Source organism: Lutjanus erythropterus, chromosome 16 (genome assembly GCF_056507025.1).
Source record: "Lutjanus erythropterus isolate fLutEry1 chromosome 16, fLutEry1.hap2, whole genome shotgun sequence".
NCBI lineage: Eukaryota > Metazoa > Chordata > Actinopteri > Lutjaniformes > Lutjanidae > Lutjanus > Lutjanus erythropterus.
Window position 1 is genome coordinate 15,705,779 of NC_139332.1, and position 20,029 is coordinate 15,725,807.

At 39.4% G+C, this 20,029-nt stretch overlaps 1 protein-coding gene across 1 annotated transcript in view; it reads left to right on the plus strand.

Moving 5' to 3' along the window:
- The window catches only part of dnah3 (dynein axonemal heavy chain 3), a 36,595-nt gene that overhangs the window by 4,069 nt on the left and 12,497 nt on the right, over positions 1 to 20,029 (plus strand). Inside the window, exons 9-42 of the mRNA XM_084738494.1 lie at positions 843 to 1,038; positions 2,404 to 2,583; positions 2,716 to 2,846; positions 3,677 to 3,782; positions 3,892 to 4,070; positions 4,246 to 4,430; positions 4,616 to 4,739; positions 5,058 to 5,211; positions 5,696 to 5,840; positions 6,024 to 6,235; positions 6,393 to 6,484; positions 7,277 to 7,391; positions 7,520 to 7,636; positions 8,416 to 8,595; positions 8,696 to 8,832; positions 9,505 to 9,706; positions 9,843 to 9,935; positions 10,507 to 10,617; positions 10,718 to 10,832; positions 10,924 to 11,122; positions 11,286 to 11,394; positions 11,476 to 11,589; positions 12,637 to 12,813; positions 13,229 to 13,320; positions 13,435 to 13,654; positions 14,194 to 14,328; positions 14,443 to 14,554; positions 16,212 to 16,453; positions 16,668 to 16,768; positions 17,391 to 17,496; positions 18,371 to 18,500; positions 18,588 to 18,818; positions 19,319 to 19,422; positions 19,508 to 19,802. Of these exons, the coding sequence (XP_084594620.1) occupies positions 843 to 1,038; positions 2,404 to 2,583; positions 2,716 to 2,846; positions 3,677 to 3,782; positions 3,892 to 4,070; positions 4,246 to 4,430; positions 4,616 to 4,739; positions 5,058 to 5,211; positions 5,696 to 5,840; positions 6,024 to 6,235; positions 6,393 to 6,484; positions 7,277 to 7,391; positions 7,520 to 7,636; positions 8,416 to 8,595; positions 8,696 to 8,832; positions 9,505 to 9,706; positions 9,843 to 9,935; positions 10,507 to 10,617; positions 10,718 to 10,832; positions 10,924 to 11,122; positions 11,286 to 11,394; positions 11,476 to 11,589; positions 12,637 to 12,813; positions 13,229 to 13,320; positions 13,435 to 13,654; positions 14,194 to 14,328; positions 14,443 to 14,554; positions 16,212 to 16,453; positions 16,668 to 16,768; positions 17,391 to 17,496; positions 18,371 to 18,500; positions 18,588 to 18,818; positions 19,319 to 19,422; positions 19,508 to 19,802 (5,141 nt within the window). The remainder of the gene's footprint in view (positions 1 to 842; positions 1,039 to 2,403; positions 2,584 to 2,715; positions 2,847 to 3,676; positions 3,783 to 3,891; positions 4,071 to 4,245; positions 4,431 to 4,615; positions 4,740 to 5,057; positions 5,212 to 5,695; positions 5,841 to 6,023; positions 6,236 to 6,392; positions 6,485 to 7,276; positions 7,392 to 7,519; positions 7,637 to 8,415; positions 8,596 to 8,695; positions 8,833 to 9,504; positions 9,707 to 9,842; positions 9,936 to 10,506; positions 10,618 to 10,717; positions 10,833 to 10,923; positions 11,123 to 11,285; positions 11,395 to 11,475; positions 11,590 to 12,636; positions 12,814 to 13,228; positions 13,321 to 13,434; positions 13,655 to 14,193; positions 14,329 to 14,442; positions 14,555 to 16,211; positions 16,454 to 16,667; positions 16,769 to 17,390; positions 17,497 to 18,370; positions 18,501 to 18,587; positions 18,819 to 19,318; positions 19,423 to 19,507; positions 19,803 to 20,029) is intronic.

Here is a 20,029-nt window from a genome sequence, read left to right on the forward strand (position 1 = left end):
CCACTTTGTCAGAGTGATGTCAGGCTGCCTTTCAGGGGGTTGCTTTACACACAGCCTCACTTTAGGATTCCATTGCATCCTTTGTTGTGTGCCTATTGTATAGCCTGTTTGACCATGTAGCAGCGCTGTAGGATGTCTCTGGCTGAATGACTGAAATATGAGTCAATGTAATTTGTAGAATTAGCTCCTGTTTGTTTACTGTCATGTTCGTGATTAGCGCCCGCTTGGATACCATTATTCTGCAGTGTCTCAGCTTCCCATACCAGCCATACCTGATCCAGAAGACATTATGTGTCTCTGTGGGGTTGTGTCAATAACAACCAGGGAATAAATAAAGAATATAATGATTGCAGAAACTAGTGTAGTCAGCAGACAGTCAGTTTCAGGTATTCTGTTACCACACATACTCTTGAAACAGGATTCTGATTACAGCAAAGAGAAGAATAATGACCACCAGTGTTAGGTGACAGAAGTCCAGTCCAGGCACACAGGCTGTAGTGAAACAAAGGAGGAGAAAATCAAAATGAGTGTCAGATTTGCAGCATAGTTTAGGTATTGAAAAAAAAAACACTTAATACACAGAGAATCAAAAGCAAAAGCAGGATCGGCCATCCAAGGCACTATTTTTTGTCAAGAACAGTGCAGCATAAAACCAATGATCAGTTGAACTTTAAAAATAAAGATTCTATAACAATGGCATAGCTAGCAGTGCTAAAAAATGTTGAAATGGAAAATGGAATCACAGTCACACCACTATGTGATATATTTTTTGTAGATATGACCTTTTCAATTCTTCTTACGCTTTGATATTAAATTAACTTATCAGGATTATCTTTTTTCAGGTGGCTACCTTACTGTGCATCACTCTTCAACATCTTCGAAGACCTGTGGCTGCCTCTCATACCCAAGAGTGAGCAGGAGGCTCCAGTAACTGTCCACGAGTTCTTCAACTGTGTGGCTGCTCTCATGTCGTTGCAGCTCAGAAGCTTGGTCATAGAATCATTACAGGATCTGTTATTTTTCTTCACTATACACAAGGTTTGGACAAAATTGTTGTTTCATTTTTTTCTTAAAGCTGCAGTAGGTAGAAAGCCTGAAAACAGTTGATTTTTGAGTCTCATCTGATTTTCAGTTCATTTTCTGTGTCCTGAGCCCCTCCCACTAGATGAGCAGTACACCCTTCTTGAGCACAAGCAAGCTTGGTCATTAGATGCTAGATGACACTGTTGGGCCACGGTTAGCGCATGTGGCTGCAGCCCGCTTGGAGGCAAATCAGGCTCGTGGTTCATGTCAGGCGCGGGTGGCCGTGATATAAGCAGTCATGAAATGCAACTCAGCGGCAACACAGTTTGTTTCACGCAGCCAAAAATGTCAGTACAAAAGCACAGCTTCTGTAATTGTGTCATTCACTCACCCTGTAAACGGCGGGGTGGGCTCCTCCATGGTGCTGTACACAGGTTTCTAAGCAAACATGAAGATAAATCCACTTTCTAATCCCAAAAGTTAAAAAAAAACTCTGAGCTCTCAGCTGGTTGGTCAGAACATCCGTAATTGCTCTGTGAATCACTGCTGCAGAGGCGCTGAGAGGCAGGAGTAAAAATAAATCTGCCTTTTCATCTCAAAAGTTTCAAAAACAAATGCTTTTGTCTGGCCGGTCCGCAGCTCCATGATTTCTTCGTTGTTGCTGCAGAAGGTTGAAGCAGGAGTGAAGATAAATCTTCTTTTTAATCCAAAACGTGTGAAACACACACTCTGAACTCCTCTCCCGCCAGTAAAGTAGCTGGCATCACAGCAACTCTGGTGTCTTTTTTCCTCCAGAAGCACCAGTCTGCTGACCCTGTCTTGCAGAGCTTCCTGGCTCTGAGCAGCTGTCTGTCAGCTCTGTGTCTCAGCTCCACCAGGTCCTCTTGGCACTCGGCAAAGCTCTGCGATACATGTGAATGAACACAACTGAAGGTGAACTCAGAAGTAACCGAGTGAGCTGACAAACTCCTGGGTTGAGCATGTTGCTCATTAGGCTGTTTTCTCTTTATTATAATGCCGTTTTATAGCGGCTTTTCTTGCAGTAGTCTCTGTCATTGATTCAGGATCTCACCAAGCAAACGTGCACGCACAGCTGTACTAGAAGGAGAAGTCCCCCAGATCCTAAAAGACCTGTTATTGGTTTAAGTCTACCATCACAGGCCAGATTCTCTAAATGCTGATAACAGAGCCATAGAGGAGGTGCAGAAGTCTAGTTCTCTCTCAGAAAACCTGATTTACTATATGCTGAAAAGTTTTAATGAAATTATTTCTCAATTATACCAAAACAATGTTGCCTACTGGAGCTTTAATACATTAATGTGTGAGAGGTGCACCCAAATGTACATGTACTTCTCAGCTTCCTGTGTTTGTGTTCTTCAGGATGGAAACGACTTTGGCGAGGTGTTTGATGAGATGAAGTACGTTCAGTCTCAGGTGCTGCTGGTTAAGCTCCAGGTGAAAGAGCCTCATGTTGACTTTTGGCCGAGCTTTGAGGAATGTTGGGAGATCGTCCACGGAGCCTTCATGGAAATCATCAAGAGTGCTGAGAATTTCCCAAGGGTACAGTATTCACATAGAACTACAAGCTTTAATGATCCTATTGCCATCTATTCTGTGTTACACAACACACACTGCTATTTCTGTTTATCTACAACAAATGTGTATAACCTGTGACTGATATACTTTGGCCAGGTGGAATGTAACCTCTTGCCTAATATCAAGAACTTGTACCTCCGCACCGTCAGTCCAGATGAGTCGCTGGTTACAAACCTAATCAACAAAGCCAAGGACATTTTCCACCAAAACACTGTGGGACCTAAAAAGTAATAACATGTGTACTGAATGTATATCTTTCAATGATTCTGATATACTAGCAAGTAAAGCTGTTAAAAATATTGATACTTAGGTACTTAAATTCTTTTTTTTCCCACGTTCATTTACAGTAAGTTAATTTCATATATGTATATAGAAAATACCAAAGCCATAAAAAATAGGTAACATTTTATACTATGGAGTGCTAATTAATTATATTTACTAATTAATAGTTATGTTATCATTTATGTAATTTGATCATAAGTTTGTATAATATTTAGTATAATAATTAGTTTATAAATTCTATATATTGTAACAGCTGATGAGAGACAACCACAATTACATTCTGATTAAATCTGTAAACTAAGAGTTTATTGTTGATATTAAGTATTTGTTAATGATTATCAAATTAATTGGGGGGGTCTGGGATCCCCCAGGAAATTTTGAATGTCAAACGTGCTGAAATTTACAGCTTTGCCTTATGTACTCATGTATTTAACTTATGTACGAAATGTTACATAGATGAACATATGTATGTATGCAGTGTTTTCCTAAATGTATCCAAGTAGTTTTGTTTCCTAAGCTTTACCAAGTAGTCGTTGTGCCTGTATTTTGAAAGTGTACCTGGATGTTGCATGTTTATTATTGATAACTTGACTGAGTCCTGCACATAACTATCAGTTTATCATTTATTAATGATGGTTATTATGAAATGTTCCCCCATGGTATCGCAAGAGGTATTGAGTATAATTTTTTAATACTAGTATAGTAGTAAAGTTTAGAATTATGGTATCTACCAGCAAGTGCAAGAAAGCTGCTAATACTGCATCTCATTCTTCAGGTATTTGAATGTATATCAGAAATACAGCAATCTACTGGACCACACAGCAAAGCAGGAGATATCAGCTTTTCTCAAAGAGAAGCACTCATTAGAAGGATTCATAAAGGTCATTAAACCTTTCCATCTATAATCCACACTGAACATTTTCAGTTTTCAGTGGGAATTGGCTGTCTGCTCGTTCTGACAAAGTCTTCTTTCCATCTCTCAATCTTCAGAAAATTGAAAGCATTAATCACGTCTGGAAGGAGATTGCCTCACTGCGTGTCACGGTGCCCCTGTCCTTGTTTTGCCTTTATGCTGGCGATCTGAATGGTGACCTGTGTGACCGTGCTGAGAGACTGAAAGACAAGATCATTACATTCAAAGTGGAGGAAAACCGAGAGCTTAACAAGGGGTGAGAAGAATCTCTCTGCCTTCTTAAACTTTTTTAACTGAATTGTAGGAAATGTCTGATAGATTCAATATCTAATTTCTTATCATCTACTTTTTTTTTAAGTTTAAAATCACTTACCTGTTTGCTTAAATTTGAAGAGAGAGAATTTCAACCATAAGCTATTATTCTTCCCCAGGATCTGTCAAAAGTATGAGGAGATTACCGAAACCATCAGAGGCACCCCAGAAACTACAGAGGAGTTGGTGTCTCTCAACCAGTACATTAAAAAGACCAGTGATGTGACCATTCACAAGCTGATAGATGAGATTGATGAGGCGGTGGACCGTCTCAGCTTTCTCCTGGACTACGCCATTCTACCCTGTATGTGAAACCTCTCATGGTATTTGCAACTACACATGAAAGAAATTGCATGTAATGTACACAAATGCTTACATATTTTTTAGCTAAACCCAGGGCCTATCCCTGTGTATGAATGTTGGAATAAAGAAATTGTGATTACACTTTTTTTTTTTTTTTTTTGGTCTGTCTCTTCTTTCGTCCTCTAGCTGATGACTTGAGGCTGAACTCCTGTGTTTTCCTGTGGCCCAATCAGATCCTGATTGAACTTGAAGACAGCAAGACTCGACTGGCCACCATGAGAGAACAGGCTGAGGACTATCTCCAAAGAAGGTTTGTGAACACTTGTCACACTTCTGGCTTCACTCAAGTGGCAACCACCGCCATGTAATGTAGTGTTTGCCACTTGTTTCTTCCTCCTCAGCTTCACCCAGGCATCAGTCAGTCTCCCGCATGAGTCATCTCTGAAATTATTTACAAAACACAAAAAGACCATGTTTTTCCTGTCTTTTTTCTCACACCCCTCTTATGATATGCTCCTATAATTTCAGTGTCTCCTCCCAACTGTAACATTAAATTGGGCCAAGGTCAGCATTCTCTAACACACTAAACTCACTATAATGTCTCCAACTTCTATCTCTACTACATCAGGATATTAGACTTTGACCAGAGGCTGCAGGATGTGGACAAGGAGATACAGGCCTTTAAGAAGAAGGAAGTAATGAACATGGAGGAAATGAAAAACAATGTGGGAAATCTCACGCAAATCACTGCCAGCCTGGAGGCTGCTCTTGTTGAGCTAGAGGTAAGAGACTCCGTTTCAGTCCATGAGATTTTGCTGAGTTTTTTTTCTGGTGATGTCAGGAGTGGTCATGGCCAGCGGGACTGGTAGGTTTTTAGGACAGTCTGTCAATCTGTCTGATAGATAATCTAATCATGGTGCAATAATTATGATTGAAGTGAGATGAACAGACTGAAAACTAGGGATGAATTGATTGCCGGTTTCATGAAAAAGCATGGTAAAATTCCTGATGATCAGTACTGCATCTCAAAATTGAATTATCATTGAAATATAACTTCCATCTGATGGAGATGATAACATTGTATTGTATCTTATATGTTGTAATGATATCATATTGGGCTGCCTCAGGTGAGTCTTGTGAGACTCACACAGTATATGTCTGATTTGAAAGTTTTGATGCCCAAGAAGAACATAGATCTTACTTAATCCTGAATGTCATGTTCTGGATGGTACCTGGAAAATGTTTATACCTCTGTCATTTCTACAGGATATCAACAAAGAACAGACTTTGCTGGAGAGGGAGCAGAGCCAGTTCCCAATGCTCCAGACTCTCATAGCTGACAAACAGCCTTATGAACAGCTCTGGACCACAGCACTAAACTTTCAGAGCATGTCAGAAGAGTGGATGAATGGTGGGTGACTCACAGTGAGGAAACAACACCCATTTTTTATTTCTGCCTTGCTGCTGCGTGGCTGCATTTTAAAGCTTTCCTGGAAATGGCGCAAATATTGACAAATGGCATGAAAAAGTAAGTAAAAGCAGGGTGCACAGTTGTTTTCACACTGATGTACCTTCTTTATCATTTAACTCCTAGGTCCTTTTCTACACCTGGATGCTGAGAAAATCTCTGATGAGTTGGACGTCATGTGGAGGACCATGCATAAACTGATAAAGTCTTTCTCCAATCTTCCGGGGCCTTGTCGTGTGGCCAAAAGCTTTAAAAGCAAGATAGACCAGTTCAAGCAGCATCTGCCCATTCTGACAACCATCTGTAACCCAGGCATCAAAGAACGCCACTGGGTGAAGGTCAGCTGAATTCTCTCTCTCTCTTTTTTTTTTTTTTGACTTCATTAGATCAGTCGACACTGATAGAAATCCAGTGTCAGATTCACTTTGCAAGTACTGAGTGTCCTGCATCTCCTGTGATCCATGAAACTGATGTGAATAATTGATGTGTCTGCAGATTAGCAGCATCGTGGGCTTTGATGTCAAACCTGATGCGAACAGTTCACTGCTGAACATGTTGGACCTGGGCCTCTCCAAGTTCTCTGATAAGTAAGACATCACACCCACATAAAGAGTAAAATGAATGTACTGTTGAGAGGAAAACCATGCCTTGCATAAAAGAAAGAAAAAGTGGTCTTGACTTTGTGTTAAAGGGATAGTTTGGATTATTTGAACTGAGGTGCTTATCGATAGCCAGTGTATTGCCTATAGTAAATAACCACAACCACTCAACACGACTCCATTGGCAAAAATACCGATTTTTCCTCACAGAACATGGGAGATGCTGGCCTACTGCTGCCTTGATCGGTTATCCTGTGTTGTCATGTGATTTTGGTGTATCTGAACTAACACAGAAGTCATGCAGTAACACAAAAATACCAACAGATTGAGGCAGTGGTAGACTGACAGCTCCTGTGCTCTGCAGGGTAAATTACTGATTTTGCAAATGGAGTTTGGTTGGTTTGGAGAGAGCGATATTTGGCTTTTGTGGATTTCCCATTGGAAAAGGCTGTCTGATGGCAAGGTAAAATATTCTAAATATAGTGTACACTTAATTACTATTGATCTTCTTTAGGTAAACCTTTTTAAGTGGCTAAAAATGTTTTGCTGGTCACCATGTCCAGAGGAATATATTGCTTAGCTTCCTACACTGGTACTCCTGCTGCTTCTCAGAACTGGGTGAATGCTGGTCACTACCTACTATAGGTAATGTGCTGGCTATTGATAAGTACCACTTCAGAAAATCCAAACAATCCCTTTAATCACACATATCCTGACTTATGGAAATATTCACCATGATCAGAAGGTGCAGGATTTTTTTTCATTTTACCTCTGCTATAGGTTGGAAGAGATTGGAGCTTCAGCCAGTAAGGAGTACTCTCTTGAAAAATCCATGGAGAAGATGAAAACTGAATGGACTGAGCTGCGTTTCTCCTTCACTCCATACAGAGATACAGTATGACAAACACATTCGAAGAATCACATCTTGAATGTTGAAATATTATAATGTTGGTTATGCTGCTGCCCATGAACTTCCATTAAGAGCATTGATATCAACTTGTATTAAACACACTTCTATCATAGGGCACCAATATCGTATCAGCAGTGGATGACATCCAAGTGCTTCTTGATGACCACATTATTAAGACACAGACCATGCGAGGTTCTCCTTTCATTAAGCCAATAGAGGCTGAATGTAAGGTAAGACATGGCAGCATAAACTTCACTTCTGGTCCCCTTAATGTGACAATTCACCACAAAATCAAAAACACATTTTTCCTTCTACCTGTTGTGTTTTTATCCATATAGATTGTTATGGTGTGAGCTGCAGAGTTCTGGAGATATTGGAGACACTTTTCTTTGCTTAATAAACTTTCAGATTAGAGATGAATCACACACATCACACCTATGTCTGTAAGATAGATACAGGTGTTTCTACTGCATACACCCTACAAGCAGCCTTATAAGTATTTTGAGATTTAAATCTTTATGACTTTGCAAATTAAAAACATATATAAAAGTCTAAGAGTCACCTCTGCCAACTAAGGCCAAAAAAGTAACTTGTGTTTGCAACCAGAGTTGTTCTGAGCAGGTGGAAGAGCAAGCACAATTTCATGCCAGAACAAATAACAAAATTGCCTGTTCTGCATAAACACAACTTCACCAGCACCACTCCACACACCTGTGAAAGTGCCTTTTTTGCAGCCATAAAATTACAACTATAAAAAAAGCTTGAAACAACCTGATTGAGAAATGCAGGCGAGAAGAAGCGAGAAGCGAGATCTATTTTTTTTTATTATGGACTTGTCTTGAAATGATTTTGTTTACACTAATATTTTTGTGTCATTTTTACCCAATTACATTAATTTACTTTTATGTGGGTTCTTGTTTTAATCATTTGTTTCTTGAGTACAGTGAGATACAACAATAGCTTCTTGTTGCTATAATTGTGTTATTGTCACCTTTACTTTCCTGCCTAGCAATGGGAGGACAAGCTGGTGAGCATGCAGGACATCCTAGACTCCATGTTGAAGTGTCAAGCTACCTGGCTTTATCTTGAGCCCATCTTCAGCTCAGAGGACATCATTGCCCAGATGCCTGAGGAGGGACGTAAGTTCGCCATTGTGGACAGCTACTGGAAGAACATTATCGGTGAAGCGGTAAGAGCCACTTGACACATGACCTCTTAATTTGGTTTGTGAAAACTGACTCTCATGCATTTTGCTTGGCTTTGGCTTCTGTGTGATCTCATTGGTCCAGGTTAAGGACACACATGTGCTGGTGGCTACAGGCCAGCCCAACATGCTGGAACGGCTGCAGGAGTCCAATGTGTTTCTAGATGACATCCAAAAAGGCCTCAATACCTACCTGGAGAAGAAGAGGCTCTATTTCCCCAGGTTTTGACCAGCAGTGGTAGAAACTACTGAAAGCATAGTCTAACATTAAGGCTGCACCGATCTTTTAAACTATCTTAAAATAGAGAATGAACTTTTTAGCCAGCTAGTAAACAACATAACTTTTATATAACTAGCAAATGAAGCTTTTTGTTAAATTTTCAGCTAGCTACCTGTCCACTTTTAGTAATCAGGCATCTCCATATTGATTGAACCATTTAATTTTGGTTTCCATCACTAAACTGAGATTTACTAAACAGACGTTAGTTTTGAATTGTACAACAGAGCTCTATATTTTATTTATTTTAAACATAGTATAGTTAGAATAGTTCAAAATTTAGTGTAGTTAGTTTACTTAAACTCTGATTAGAACTAATCTTAAATTAGATTCATGTTTGTTGATGCAACCCAGTCTATGTCTTGGTCACACATGCACAAAAATAAGGCAGTGGCCAGACATTTGCATGTTTTTTTCAAAGATGTATGTCATTCACCTCGGCAGGCAACGGCCACTTTCCTTCATTCGCATATGTGTGACTGGGCCTTAAGAGTACATTGTAATTACAGAACACCAAATGACACCGTAGACACTATATATATTAACAGTCTTTCTGTGGGTCTTGTCAAGTCGTTGTTTTGTTTCCTCTCTCTTCCTCATCTTCATCACATTCCCAGGTTCTTCTTCCTGTCAAATGACGAGTTGCTGGAGATCCTGTCACAGACCAAGGACCCACTTTGCGTGCAGCCCCACCTGAAGAAGTGCTTTGAGGGCATCGCTAAACTGGAGTTCATGGAGGACATGGCAATCACTGGCATGATCAGCTCTGAGAAGGAGACTGTGCCCTTCACAGAAAAGATTTATCCAGCTCAAGCCAAGGTAAAGACTGAGCACTGTTTTTATAGGTCTGGTCAGTAGTTGTTTTATATGTTTTTACATTAAATGGATTTATATGTATGTATCAAGTCTGTTTTTTATTCTTATATTTATGTTTTCTTAACAAATTTTACTTCAGGGTATGGTAGAGAAGTGGCTGCTGCAGGTGGAGAACTTAATGCTCAGGAGTGTTCGACATGTCATCCATCAGGGAGTCATTCAGTATACAGAGGTATTTGAACATGTAACTTTGTTTTTGAATCTGTGATGGACTTGAGTTGACTGGCAGTAAATGTAGGCATATTGTAGCTAAACTGGGGATTGGGGTGGTTTTATTTTAGGAATGGTTTAATGTGGTATGATTGCACAGCATTACCATTTTTTTCTGTTTCAGATTGAACATTTTCAAAATTTATTAAAATCTGTCTGTTTCAATCTGTGGACAGTGAAACTTTATACTTATCTTTAGTGTGTCAGTCAGTCTTTTACCACAGAAATGGTTCAATTGGACCTCTTCCCAACTTTTCTCTGCCTAACATTTTGGTCTTGTTTTTATTGGTTGATGAAAATGTCAATAGATTTTGGTGTTGTTTTCATAATAAATGATAATAATAAATGACGATAATAAATCATAAATAATGTTTTTATATCAGTTTTTGTTTAGTTTAGTTTGTTTTCATCAAAAACTTTATGAAAAAATGTCATTTACGAAAACAAAAAAAATATTCATCAACTATAACACTGGTATAAGCACTGAACAAACTTCATCTCTACTATGTAACACTTATTTTTCTTTGCTGTAGGTGCCCAGGAAGAAGTGGGTGTTGCAGTGGCCTGGCCAAGTTGTCATTTGTGCCTCCTCCATCTTTTGGACCACTGAAGTATCTGAAGCCATCCAGACCAACTCTCTGCCAGTCAGTCTTTAAATACACCAGTGTATCCCCTGCTAACCTCCACATAGAAAGAGAACTTCTACAGCTTTGTCTAACTTGTGATTTTCCATTCCATTCAAAGGCCTATGTAGAGAAGTGCAACGCCCAGATTGCTGACATTGTGGAGCTGGTCCGTGGGAAGCTGCCAGGAGGAGCGAGGATGACCCTTGGTGCTCTTACTGTTATAGATGTTCATGGTAATATAATCGTTATTTTAAAGAGATTAAATACGCTCTCTCGATTAAATCTAGCCTGCCAAAAATTCAAATTCTGTTTTCCCTCTTCCAGCTCGAGATGTTGTGGCAAAACTGGCAGAGGACCGCATCTCCTCGCTGAATGACTTTGCATGGATTTCTCAGCTGCGTTACTTCTGGGAGGATGGAGAAGTGATGCTACGCATGATCACCACCTGTTTGAAATATGGTTATGAATATCTGGGCAATTCCCCCCGTCTTGTAATCACACCACTTACTGACCGCTGCTACAGGTAACTTACATTTTATTATATTCCTTACTGTTGACTATGGATTGAGAGCTGCAAAATATAATTTCCTAACTTCCCTAGTTACTGTTGGCAGATTAACTTAAATGTACATGATGTGAAGTCCTCTCATCATATAATTCTGTCACATGACTTTGTGCTTTACCAGAACTCTAATGGGGGCTTTGAAGTTGAATTTGGGGGGAGCCCCTGAAGGTCCTGCTGGAACTGGCAAGACAGAGACCACAAAAGATCTGGCAAAAGCTTTGGCTAAACAGGTATACCAAATCTGGTTTTAGTAAAACACTGACATACATTTTTTTTCATGTATGGACATTAAAGCTTTAATGTTTTTCTAGTGTGTGGTATTCAACTGCTCCGATGGTCTGGACTACAAGGCCATGAGTAAGTTCTTCAAAGGACTGGCTCAGTCTGGAGCTTGGGCCTGTTTTGATGAGTTCAATCGCATTGAGGTAAGCATTATTATTATTGTTATACTGCTCAAATCTGTTAAATCAAATGTCACAAATACCCTATAAGAATGAAAACACTTCTATCACTGCCAAATTAAAAAAATCTCCACCTCCACTTGTAGCTTAAATTAACAGAAGAACCAATACTAATCATATCATTAGGGTGGCCTTGAGAGTGGAATACAATTCACGTCAGACAACTGAACACTTGTAGATCTTATTGTCTGATTAATTCTTGCTCATGTCAACATTAAGCTCTCTTTTTGCTGCTCCTGTCTTGCTCCTCCTCCTATGTCCTGCTTTAAATGAGGTTTTCTATATTTTGCATCTTTTTTGTATGTGTGTATGGATTGTGTGCATCATATATATCCTGATTGTTTGTATATGTTACTATTGCGTGTACTATTTTTAACAACCTTGTGTCCCTTTCCCATCTTTAAACTGCATGTCCTGTATTGGTTTTGCTTTGTTGTATTTTTGGAAGCCTTTTAACACGCTGGCCAGGAACTACAGCTGAAAAATAGCTGCTTGGCTAGTTCTGCCATTTTTTTATCATGTGTATTTAGTAAGTCTATTTATTAATAGACAGATCTGATTTGTCCCTCTCTAAATTCACTTAACTCATCTGATTTAACTGAATAGTAGTGAAATATTAATTAACAAATATTCTGTTAATTTTAAACTTTGTATTGTTTTTTGTTGTTTTTTTGTTGTATTAAAATGGAATTGGAAATTTGGAATCAAGTTTGCATGTTGGCAAAATCTGCTTTCCTCCAGCTCAGACACCCAGCCAAATATAGATCATTTGCAACCCAGCATGATGTAGAGACACTGCTTTTATTCAAAGTGAACTGGATTATTTTAATACCCTTTGAACTATCTTAACAAAAAGAGTAACTGACAGATTGCAACTCACACAAAACACTGAGAGAGAGTTTTCTAAATAAAAAAATGTCAGATTAGAACTCCAGTCTTGTCGGCATTACACTGGCTCAGTTTTCCTTACAGAGTTAAATACCAGCATCTTTTTAAATGTTTGTGTCACAGGTGGAAGTGCTCTCTGTGGTGGCTCAGCAGGTGCTCTGCATACAACAGGCCATTGCCAAGAATCTCAAGACCTTTCTGTTTGAGGGAACAGAGCTGTCACTCAACCCAACCTGCTCTGTGTTCATCACCATGAATCCTGGTTACGCTGGCAGGGCCGAGCTCCCTGACAACCTGAAGGTACACTGCTTTTCAAAAGTTTGGAGTCTTCTGTCACAAAAGCTACAGTCAGAAGACTGAGAAGACCACTCTATATTTTTAAATAGCTTTTCATGCTTTTATGTTGGAGAAAGTCGTCTTTACAAATAGATGTTATTTTGTTCAAAGGGTTTGCAAAAAAGTAATATTTCGCACACAGAGAACAAAATAATGGTTCAACCAGACAATTGAGAGGACAGAAAGAGATGAAGATTCCTCTCGGCGACAGATAAATAAGAATTTATGAAACCACCATTAGTAAAAGGAATTTGAGGATTAACATCAAAATCTGTGCAGATTTAAAGGGACAGTTCACACCAAAATCAAAAATACATTTTTTTTCCTCTAGATGTGGAACTGGATGTTTACCTGTCAATCTTGTCATCTTGTCTTGTAGGCTCTTTTCCGTACAGTGGCTATGATGGTGCCAGACTATGGTCTCATTGGAGAAATCTCATTATACTCAATGGGCTTCATTGAATCTCGCAGGTATGTGTGGATGGTGTCCTGGACAAAATATTTTTAGTCAGCATATTTTCTTCTGGGCTAGACTCCCAGATGGTTCATTCACCAAGCCTCACACATCTCCAATTTTACTGACAGTCTGGCCCAGAAAATCGTTGCCACCTACCGTTTGTGCTCCGAGCAGCTGTCTTCCCAACACCACTATGACTACGGTATGCGAGCTGTTAAGTCTGTGTTGACTGCAGCAGGGAATCTGAAGCTGAAGTACCCCGAAGAGAACGAGAGCGTGCTGTTGCTTCGGGCGCTGATGGACGTCAATATGGCCAAGTTTCTAGCACAGGATGTGCCACTGTTTCAGGTGACACATTCTGCACCAAGTCTGCATCAGCTGGTTGACAAATTATTAAAGGGATAGTTTGGATTATTTAATGCCTTTTCCAAAGGCAAACTGCTGTTCTATAAGTCAAATGTTGCTCTCTCCAAACCAACCAAACTCCATGAGTGAAATCAGTAGTTTTACCTCCCAGAACACGGGAGTTGCTGTTCTACTGCTGCCTCAATCTGTTAGTTTATTTGTTTCTTCAAATTAAAATGACTGATTTTACCCATGGAGTTTGGATGGTTCGGAGTGACCGATATTTGGCTTATGTAAAGTAATTTTTCCACCAGAAAGGGTGAACACTGAAACTGATAAGTACCTTTTGTTGCTAGCCCGGTCCACAGCAGTTCATGGTTTTGCTTCTGTGCTGGTATTCCCCTCTGCTTCTCCAAACTGGGGGTGTGCCAACCAACATCTACTGTAGCTAATACACTGACTATCAATAAGTACCTCATATAACCCCACATTACATAATCTGAAACATTCCTTGAAGTTCAAGTCTCTCATTTCGCCCACAGGGTATCATCTCTGATTTATTCCCTGGCGTGGTCCTTCCTAAACCAGACTATGATGTCTTCCTAAAGGCTCTCAATGACAACATTGCTAAACTCAACCTTCAGCCTGTCCCATGGTTCATTGGCAAGATTATCCAGGTAACAAGGAGGAGTACTGTTTTGTAATACTGAAGACTCATAAACATTGTTAGGCTAATTGTTATACTTCAAGCACATAAATGTGCTTAAAATTTGACTTGTGTTTGTGTATAGGTGTATGAGATGATGTTGGTGCGCCATGGTTTCATGATAGTTGGAGACCCTCTGGGAGGAAAGACTTCTGCTTATAAAGTTCTTGCTGCTGCCCTTGGAGACCTTTATAAGGGTAGGTATTAGGGCTGAATGATTTTGAAAAATCTCTAATTGGAATTGCTGTTTTTCACAATTTAATTTAAAAAAAAAATCAAATTAAAATGCTAAATCTTCTTCTCTAAACTAAATGCTCAGAACCCTAAACCCATTTATCAAATCATTCACTCTTCTGGCAAAACTTTCAACACATTCTTACTTGCTAAGACACATTTTGCACTGTGATGCATTTCTGCTGCTAATTGTTGAACACAAGCGACAGAAGCTGTACACAACTCCAACACAACTGAGATCATTTACACAACTCAAAATTCTTCACACTTGTTTCTAATGATATGAATTATAGTTTTCCACACTTGTTTTCCACCCTAAAATTGTAACTTCAAATGCAGTCACTTTAACCTGAAATATTGAATACTTCCAGTATATAATATGTTCTGTGCTAAGCTGTGAATAAGCATTTTTAGACATATATTTGAAAATACAAAAAGCATTTAAACATGTTAAATGTTTTTCTCTGGCTAAAAACTCTGAACTCTTTGTTTTCCACTTTTTTAATAAAGTGTGTAATGACTGCTCAGCAGTGTTTATATACTGACTGGCTGTGTGTATGATATACAATATTTAATTTGAAATGGTATGTTGACCCACATTTTGCCTTTAACAACTATTGCACTTCCTGCAATTTGAAATTTGCTGAAGGCTACATTGCAGTTTGTATACAATTTATATTAATTCTTCAAATAACTGGTATTTTTCAGCCTTTACCCTATTTTCCCACCTTTTATAGTCTAAGTGACTAATGGGGGCAACTATCTTTGAAAGTGGTCCAGTATTTAGACCACTGCAGCCATCAGCTAAAGCAAGTCCACTAAAAGTGCTTGTCTTGAAACAGACAACAGTCCCTACAGAGATAGACCTTTGTTTAAAAGAGTACAGTATATTTTTTAAATCTCCATTTAAACTTGACAGAAGTGAAATAAAACTCACCAAAAATGTCTTGCTTTGTCTGTCTAGTGTTCCAACAATCACCATTCCTGTCTGCAGAATAAACCATTTATTCACCAAGGTAGATGTGAAAATATTGGGAGAGGACAGAGAGTGAGGGCGGACATCAGAGAAGTAGTGGAGAGAAGTGGCATGCAGAGCCAGAATATCTTCACATCTAATGCAGATAATCAAGTTTTTTTCCCCAACAAAATCAGAGCTGGTGATTTTTGGAGCAGTGGAAAGATAAGCTCAGACAATTTTGGAGATTTTTACTTTGTTTGAATAAAGTGTGTTTTATAATGATAGAATTGCTGTTTCTGTAAATGGAATCTGGTGAGTATGGTGAGAGTATTAGAACCGCTGTTTTTGGTTGAACAAAATGTGGCTTACACTGAAAAAAAAGGTCTCTGTAGTTTTCATAATGTTGTCAGACACTTAGAATAACAATCCAAGCCCATCAGTGGCAAAAACAAGCACTTCTAGTGGACTTGTTTTAATGGAGCGTGGTTGTCCGGATACATTACCTTGCAGCTTAGTTTTGCTTCTGCTACCTACTGTGCTCTCCCTCAAAAATAGTCACTTAGAGACCCAAAAACATGGGAAAATATGCTGAAAATACCATTAGCAAATGCTCTTCTCTTTCATTTCTTTTTTTTCAATTATCTCCCATTTCACTCTTTCAGCCAAACTGATGGAAGAGTTTGCAGTGAATTACTGCATCATCAACCCCAAGGCCATCACGATGGGCCAGCTGTATGGCTGCTTCGATGCAGTCAGCCATGAGTGGTCTGATGGTGTGCTGGCCACCTCCTTCAGGGATCAGGCCATCTCCACCTCAGAGAACCGACAGTGGATCATCTTTGACGGGCCCATCGATGCTGTCTGGATTGAGAATATGAATACTGTGCTGGATGACAACAAGAAGGTACCAACCATTTTGATTCCTTCCTAACTGTAGAATTTTTCCAGGTGTTAAATCCTGATAGCAGTTAGTTAATCAATTGGTCGGTCAGGCTTTCATTCATTGAAAGACTTTGATATCTCAACAAGTGCTGGCCAGATTTAATGACATTTGGTGTGGACATTCATAGTTTTTCTAACCTTCAAGCCTCTGTCTCCTTCATTCTGTTCTCTCTTAGCTTTGTCTGATGAGTGGTGAGATCATACAGATGAGTCCCAAGATGAGTCTCATCTTTGAACCTGCTGACCTGGAACAAGCCTCTCCGGCCACTGTCAGTAGGTAAGCAACAAAGACAAAAGCTGAACCAGCAAGTGTGGTATATACTGTCATTGGTGGAAGTTGTTCAGAAAATCTGTACTCAAGTAGAAGCACTGTTACATTACTGAAATATAACTCAAAAAATACTGGTACTGGTGTTTGAAAAATGCTTAAAAAGAAGTCTAAGTCCAAAGTAGATTATTGGTTACTTTTCAACTGTTGATGTTTCATCTGTTATCAGTAGCAGGCATTCCATCCAAAGGTATTTAATGTTTCTCCAAATCTTCAGTCTAAATTACTCCCAGTCTCCTGCCTCTTCACACCTGTGCCTGATGCATTTTTATTTTTTCATCTGTATGTCATAGTTTTCATTGGCCCGTTTATAATCAGGTGTCCTTATTGGCTACAAAACTGTTGATAAAAGCATCAATATTCAAAATGTAGCCTACCTACTTTGTAGTGAATTGTGATTTCAAAAGTAACTAAGTAGATTACATAGTGAAATTAGTAAAATTACAGACTTTAAAAAAAAGAGTCATAAAAGTACAATTGCTCCACCAAAAAGACTTAATTGCAATAAAATTAAAATGATAAAATTACAAAAAAAAAAATGACTGTACTGATTGTAACCATCTGTGTGAAGGTGTGGGATGATCTACATGGAGCCTCAGCAGCTGGGCTGGTCTCCTCTCAGAGATTCCTATATGAACACACTGCCTGAAAACCTGAGCACTGAACACAGAGAACTGGTAAGATTACGAACATGCATGTCTTAACTGGCTCATTGATGGCCTTTTTGCATTTTTTGGTACTTCTATGACCTTTAAAGGGATAGTTTGAATTATTTGAAGTAGGATTGTATGAGATACTTATTTGTGTGTATTACTGAAGTATTTACCAGATAGCACACCCCTAGTTTGGAGAAGCAGAGAGGGGCACCAACTCAGAAGCTAACTAATGAACTGCCGTGGGCAGGGTCAGGAGCAAAACATATATAAGTGACTTAAGAAAGGCCCATAAAAAAAATCAATATTAGCTTAAGTGTACGCTATGAGTAGAATATTTTCACTGCTTTACTTTGCCATCAGTCAGCTTTTTCTGATGGATATATGTTAAATATTGCTTTCTCGCTCAACCAGACTCCATTGGCACAAGCAATTACATTGCTCCGCAGAACATGGCAGTTGTCAGTCTGCTGCTGTCTTGATCTGTTAGTTTGTTTGTGTTGCTAAGTGACTTTGGTCAATCCAAACTAACCTTTTCAAACACAGAGGTCACATAATAACACAAACAGACTAACTGATCACGATAACAGTTGACCAGCAACTCCTGTGCTCTGAGAGATAAAATTATTTGATTTTGCCTATGGAGTTTGGTTGCTTTGGAGAGGGCGATATTTGGCCTACTGACCCAACACTTTATTGCTTAGCTCCCATGCTGGTACTCCTCTCTGCTTCTCCAAACTGGGGGCATGCCTAACACCATCTACTAACTATTGAGTATTGTACCTCATACAACCCCACTTATAAATAATCCAAACTATCCCTTTAAGATGCCATATAGTTTGATGTTTCTTGTGTTTGATGTTTCTTATATGTGCTTCTTTGACTTTTTGTACGACAGATAATGGACCTGTTTAATTGGCTAGTTCAGCCCTGTCTGGACTTTATAGACAGGGAGTGTCGCTATGTGGTTCAAACATCTCCCATTCACTTGGCCTGCTGTCTAATGAAGCTGTACACATGCCTGATGGGTAAGTAATAATGACATTTAACTGATAATTTATACATATTTCTTTCCATCACTGGGAGTGTGTGTTAACATTCCTGTTTACACCTAGATGAAATTTCTGGGTCAGGAACCATTACACAGATGTCCAGCCAGCAGATAACCATGTGGCTGCAGGGTCTGTTCCTTTTCTCGGCCGTATGGACTCTGGGTGGGACCATCACTGGGGACAGCCGTAAGAAGTTTGACGTCTTCTATCGCAGTCTGATCAGTGGCATGGATGATGAGCACCCACGACCAAAGAGTATCAAACTCAAAAAGAACAACATCTTCCCTGAGAGAGGTCACAAAATTTCAACGACAATAGACCCTTCCTAAGTCCTGCCCCTTTTTGCTCTGTAATGACAGCTTGATACCATGGTCACCTTACTGTTTTTTGTACCAAAATATGCTATGCTAGGCTAGGCTGGGCTTGTCTGTGTGTAAAAGAAAACCACATTTTGTAGATGGTTAAAAGATGTTGCTGGGGGATCTGTAAAAGCTACATATATTAACCTATTAAATTAGCCATTGTTAGCAAAACCGTAGCTAACATCAATCATTAGCTAGCTAGTTAGCTAGTGTTTTGCTAACATTAGCAAACTTGAGATGTGACCCTGTATGTTACATGTACAGGAAAAGTAGAAAGTTGACCAAGTAACAGGTTTGCTCAACTGTTATTGGAGCACAAAGAAAAGGGGGCAGGACTTAAGAAGGACCAATTACATATAGAGCTACTATACTAATTCCAGAATCAGCTTTTTTAAAATGACTAATGCATGATATTTGCTTATCATTTTGCAGGCACTGTCTATGACTACTACTTTCATAAGGATGGACAAGGACAGTGGAATGTGTGGACTGATTCTATTACAAATGAAGAAAACGTCATTCCAGCTGGAGCCAATGTGAGTATGTTTATGTCACAAACGTTACTGCTGCTAAAGGTGCCACTGCAGGAGTCCATATTTGCTGACACTCTTTCCTCACCAGGTGTCAGACCTCATCATCCCAACCATGGAGACGGCACGTCAGCTTTTTTTCCTGCGCACCTACCTGGCACATGAAGTACCCATGCTGTTTGTCGGGCCCACTGGCACCGGCAAATCTGTCATCAACAAAAGCTTCTTGGTAAAGCTGCCTAAAGAGCAGTACATGCCAAACTGTATCAACTTCTCAGCCCGAACCTCAGCCAATCAGACCCAAGACATCATCATGGCCAAGCTGGACCGAAGAAGAAAGGGCATGTTTGGACCTCCTATGGGAAAGAAGTGTATCGTCTATGTTGGTAAAGATAGACACACATAATCCCTTACTGTTGTGTTAAGAGTGGATGACTGAGTGACAGTGTCACATTAAAGAAATGCTTTGATTTTTGTTAAAGTGGGGCTGTATGAGATACTTATCTATAGCCAGTGTGTTAGCCACAGTAGATGGTGGTTGGCAGAGTTTAGAGAAACAGAGAGGTGCACCAGCACAAAAGCGAAGCAGTTTACTGGTGTGGACAGACTCAGC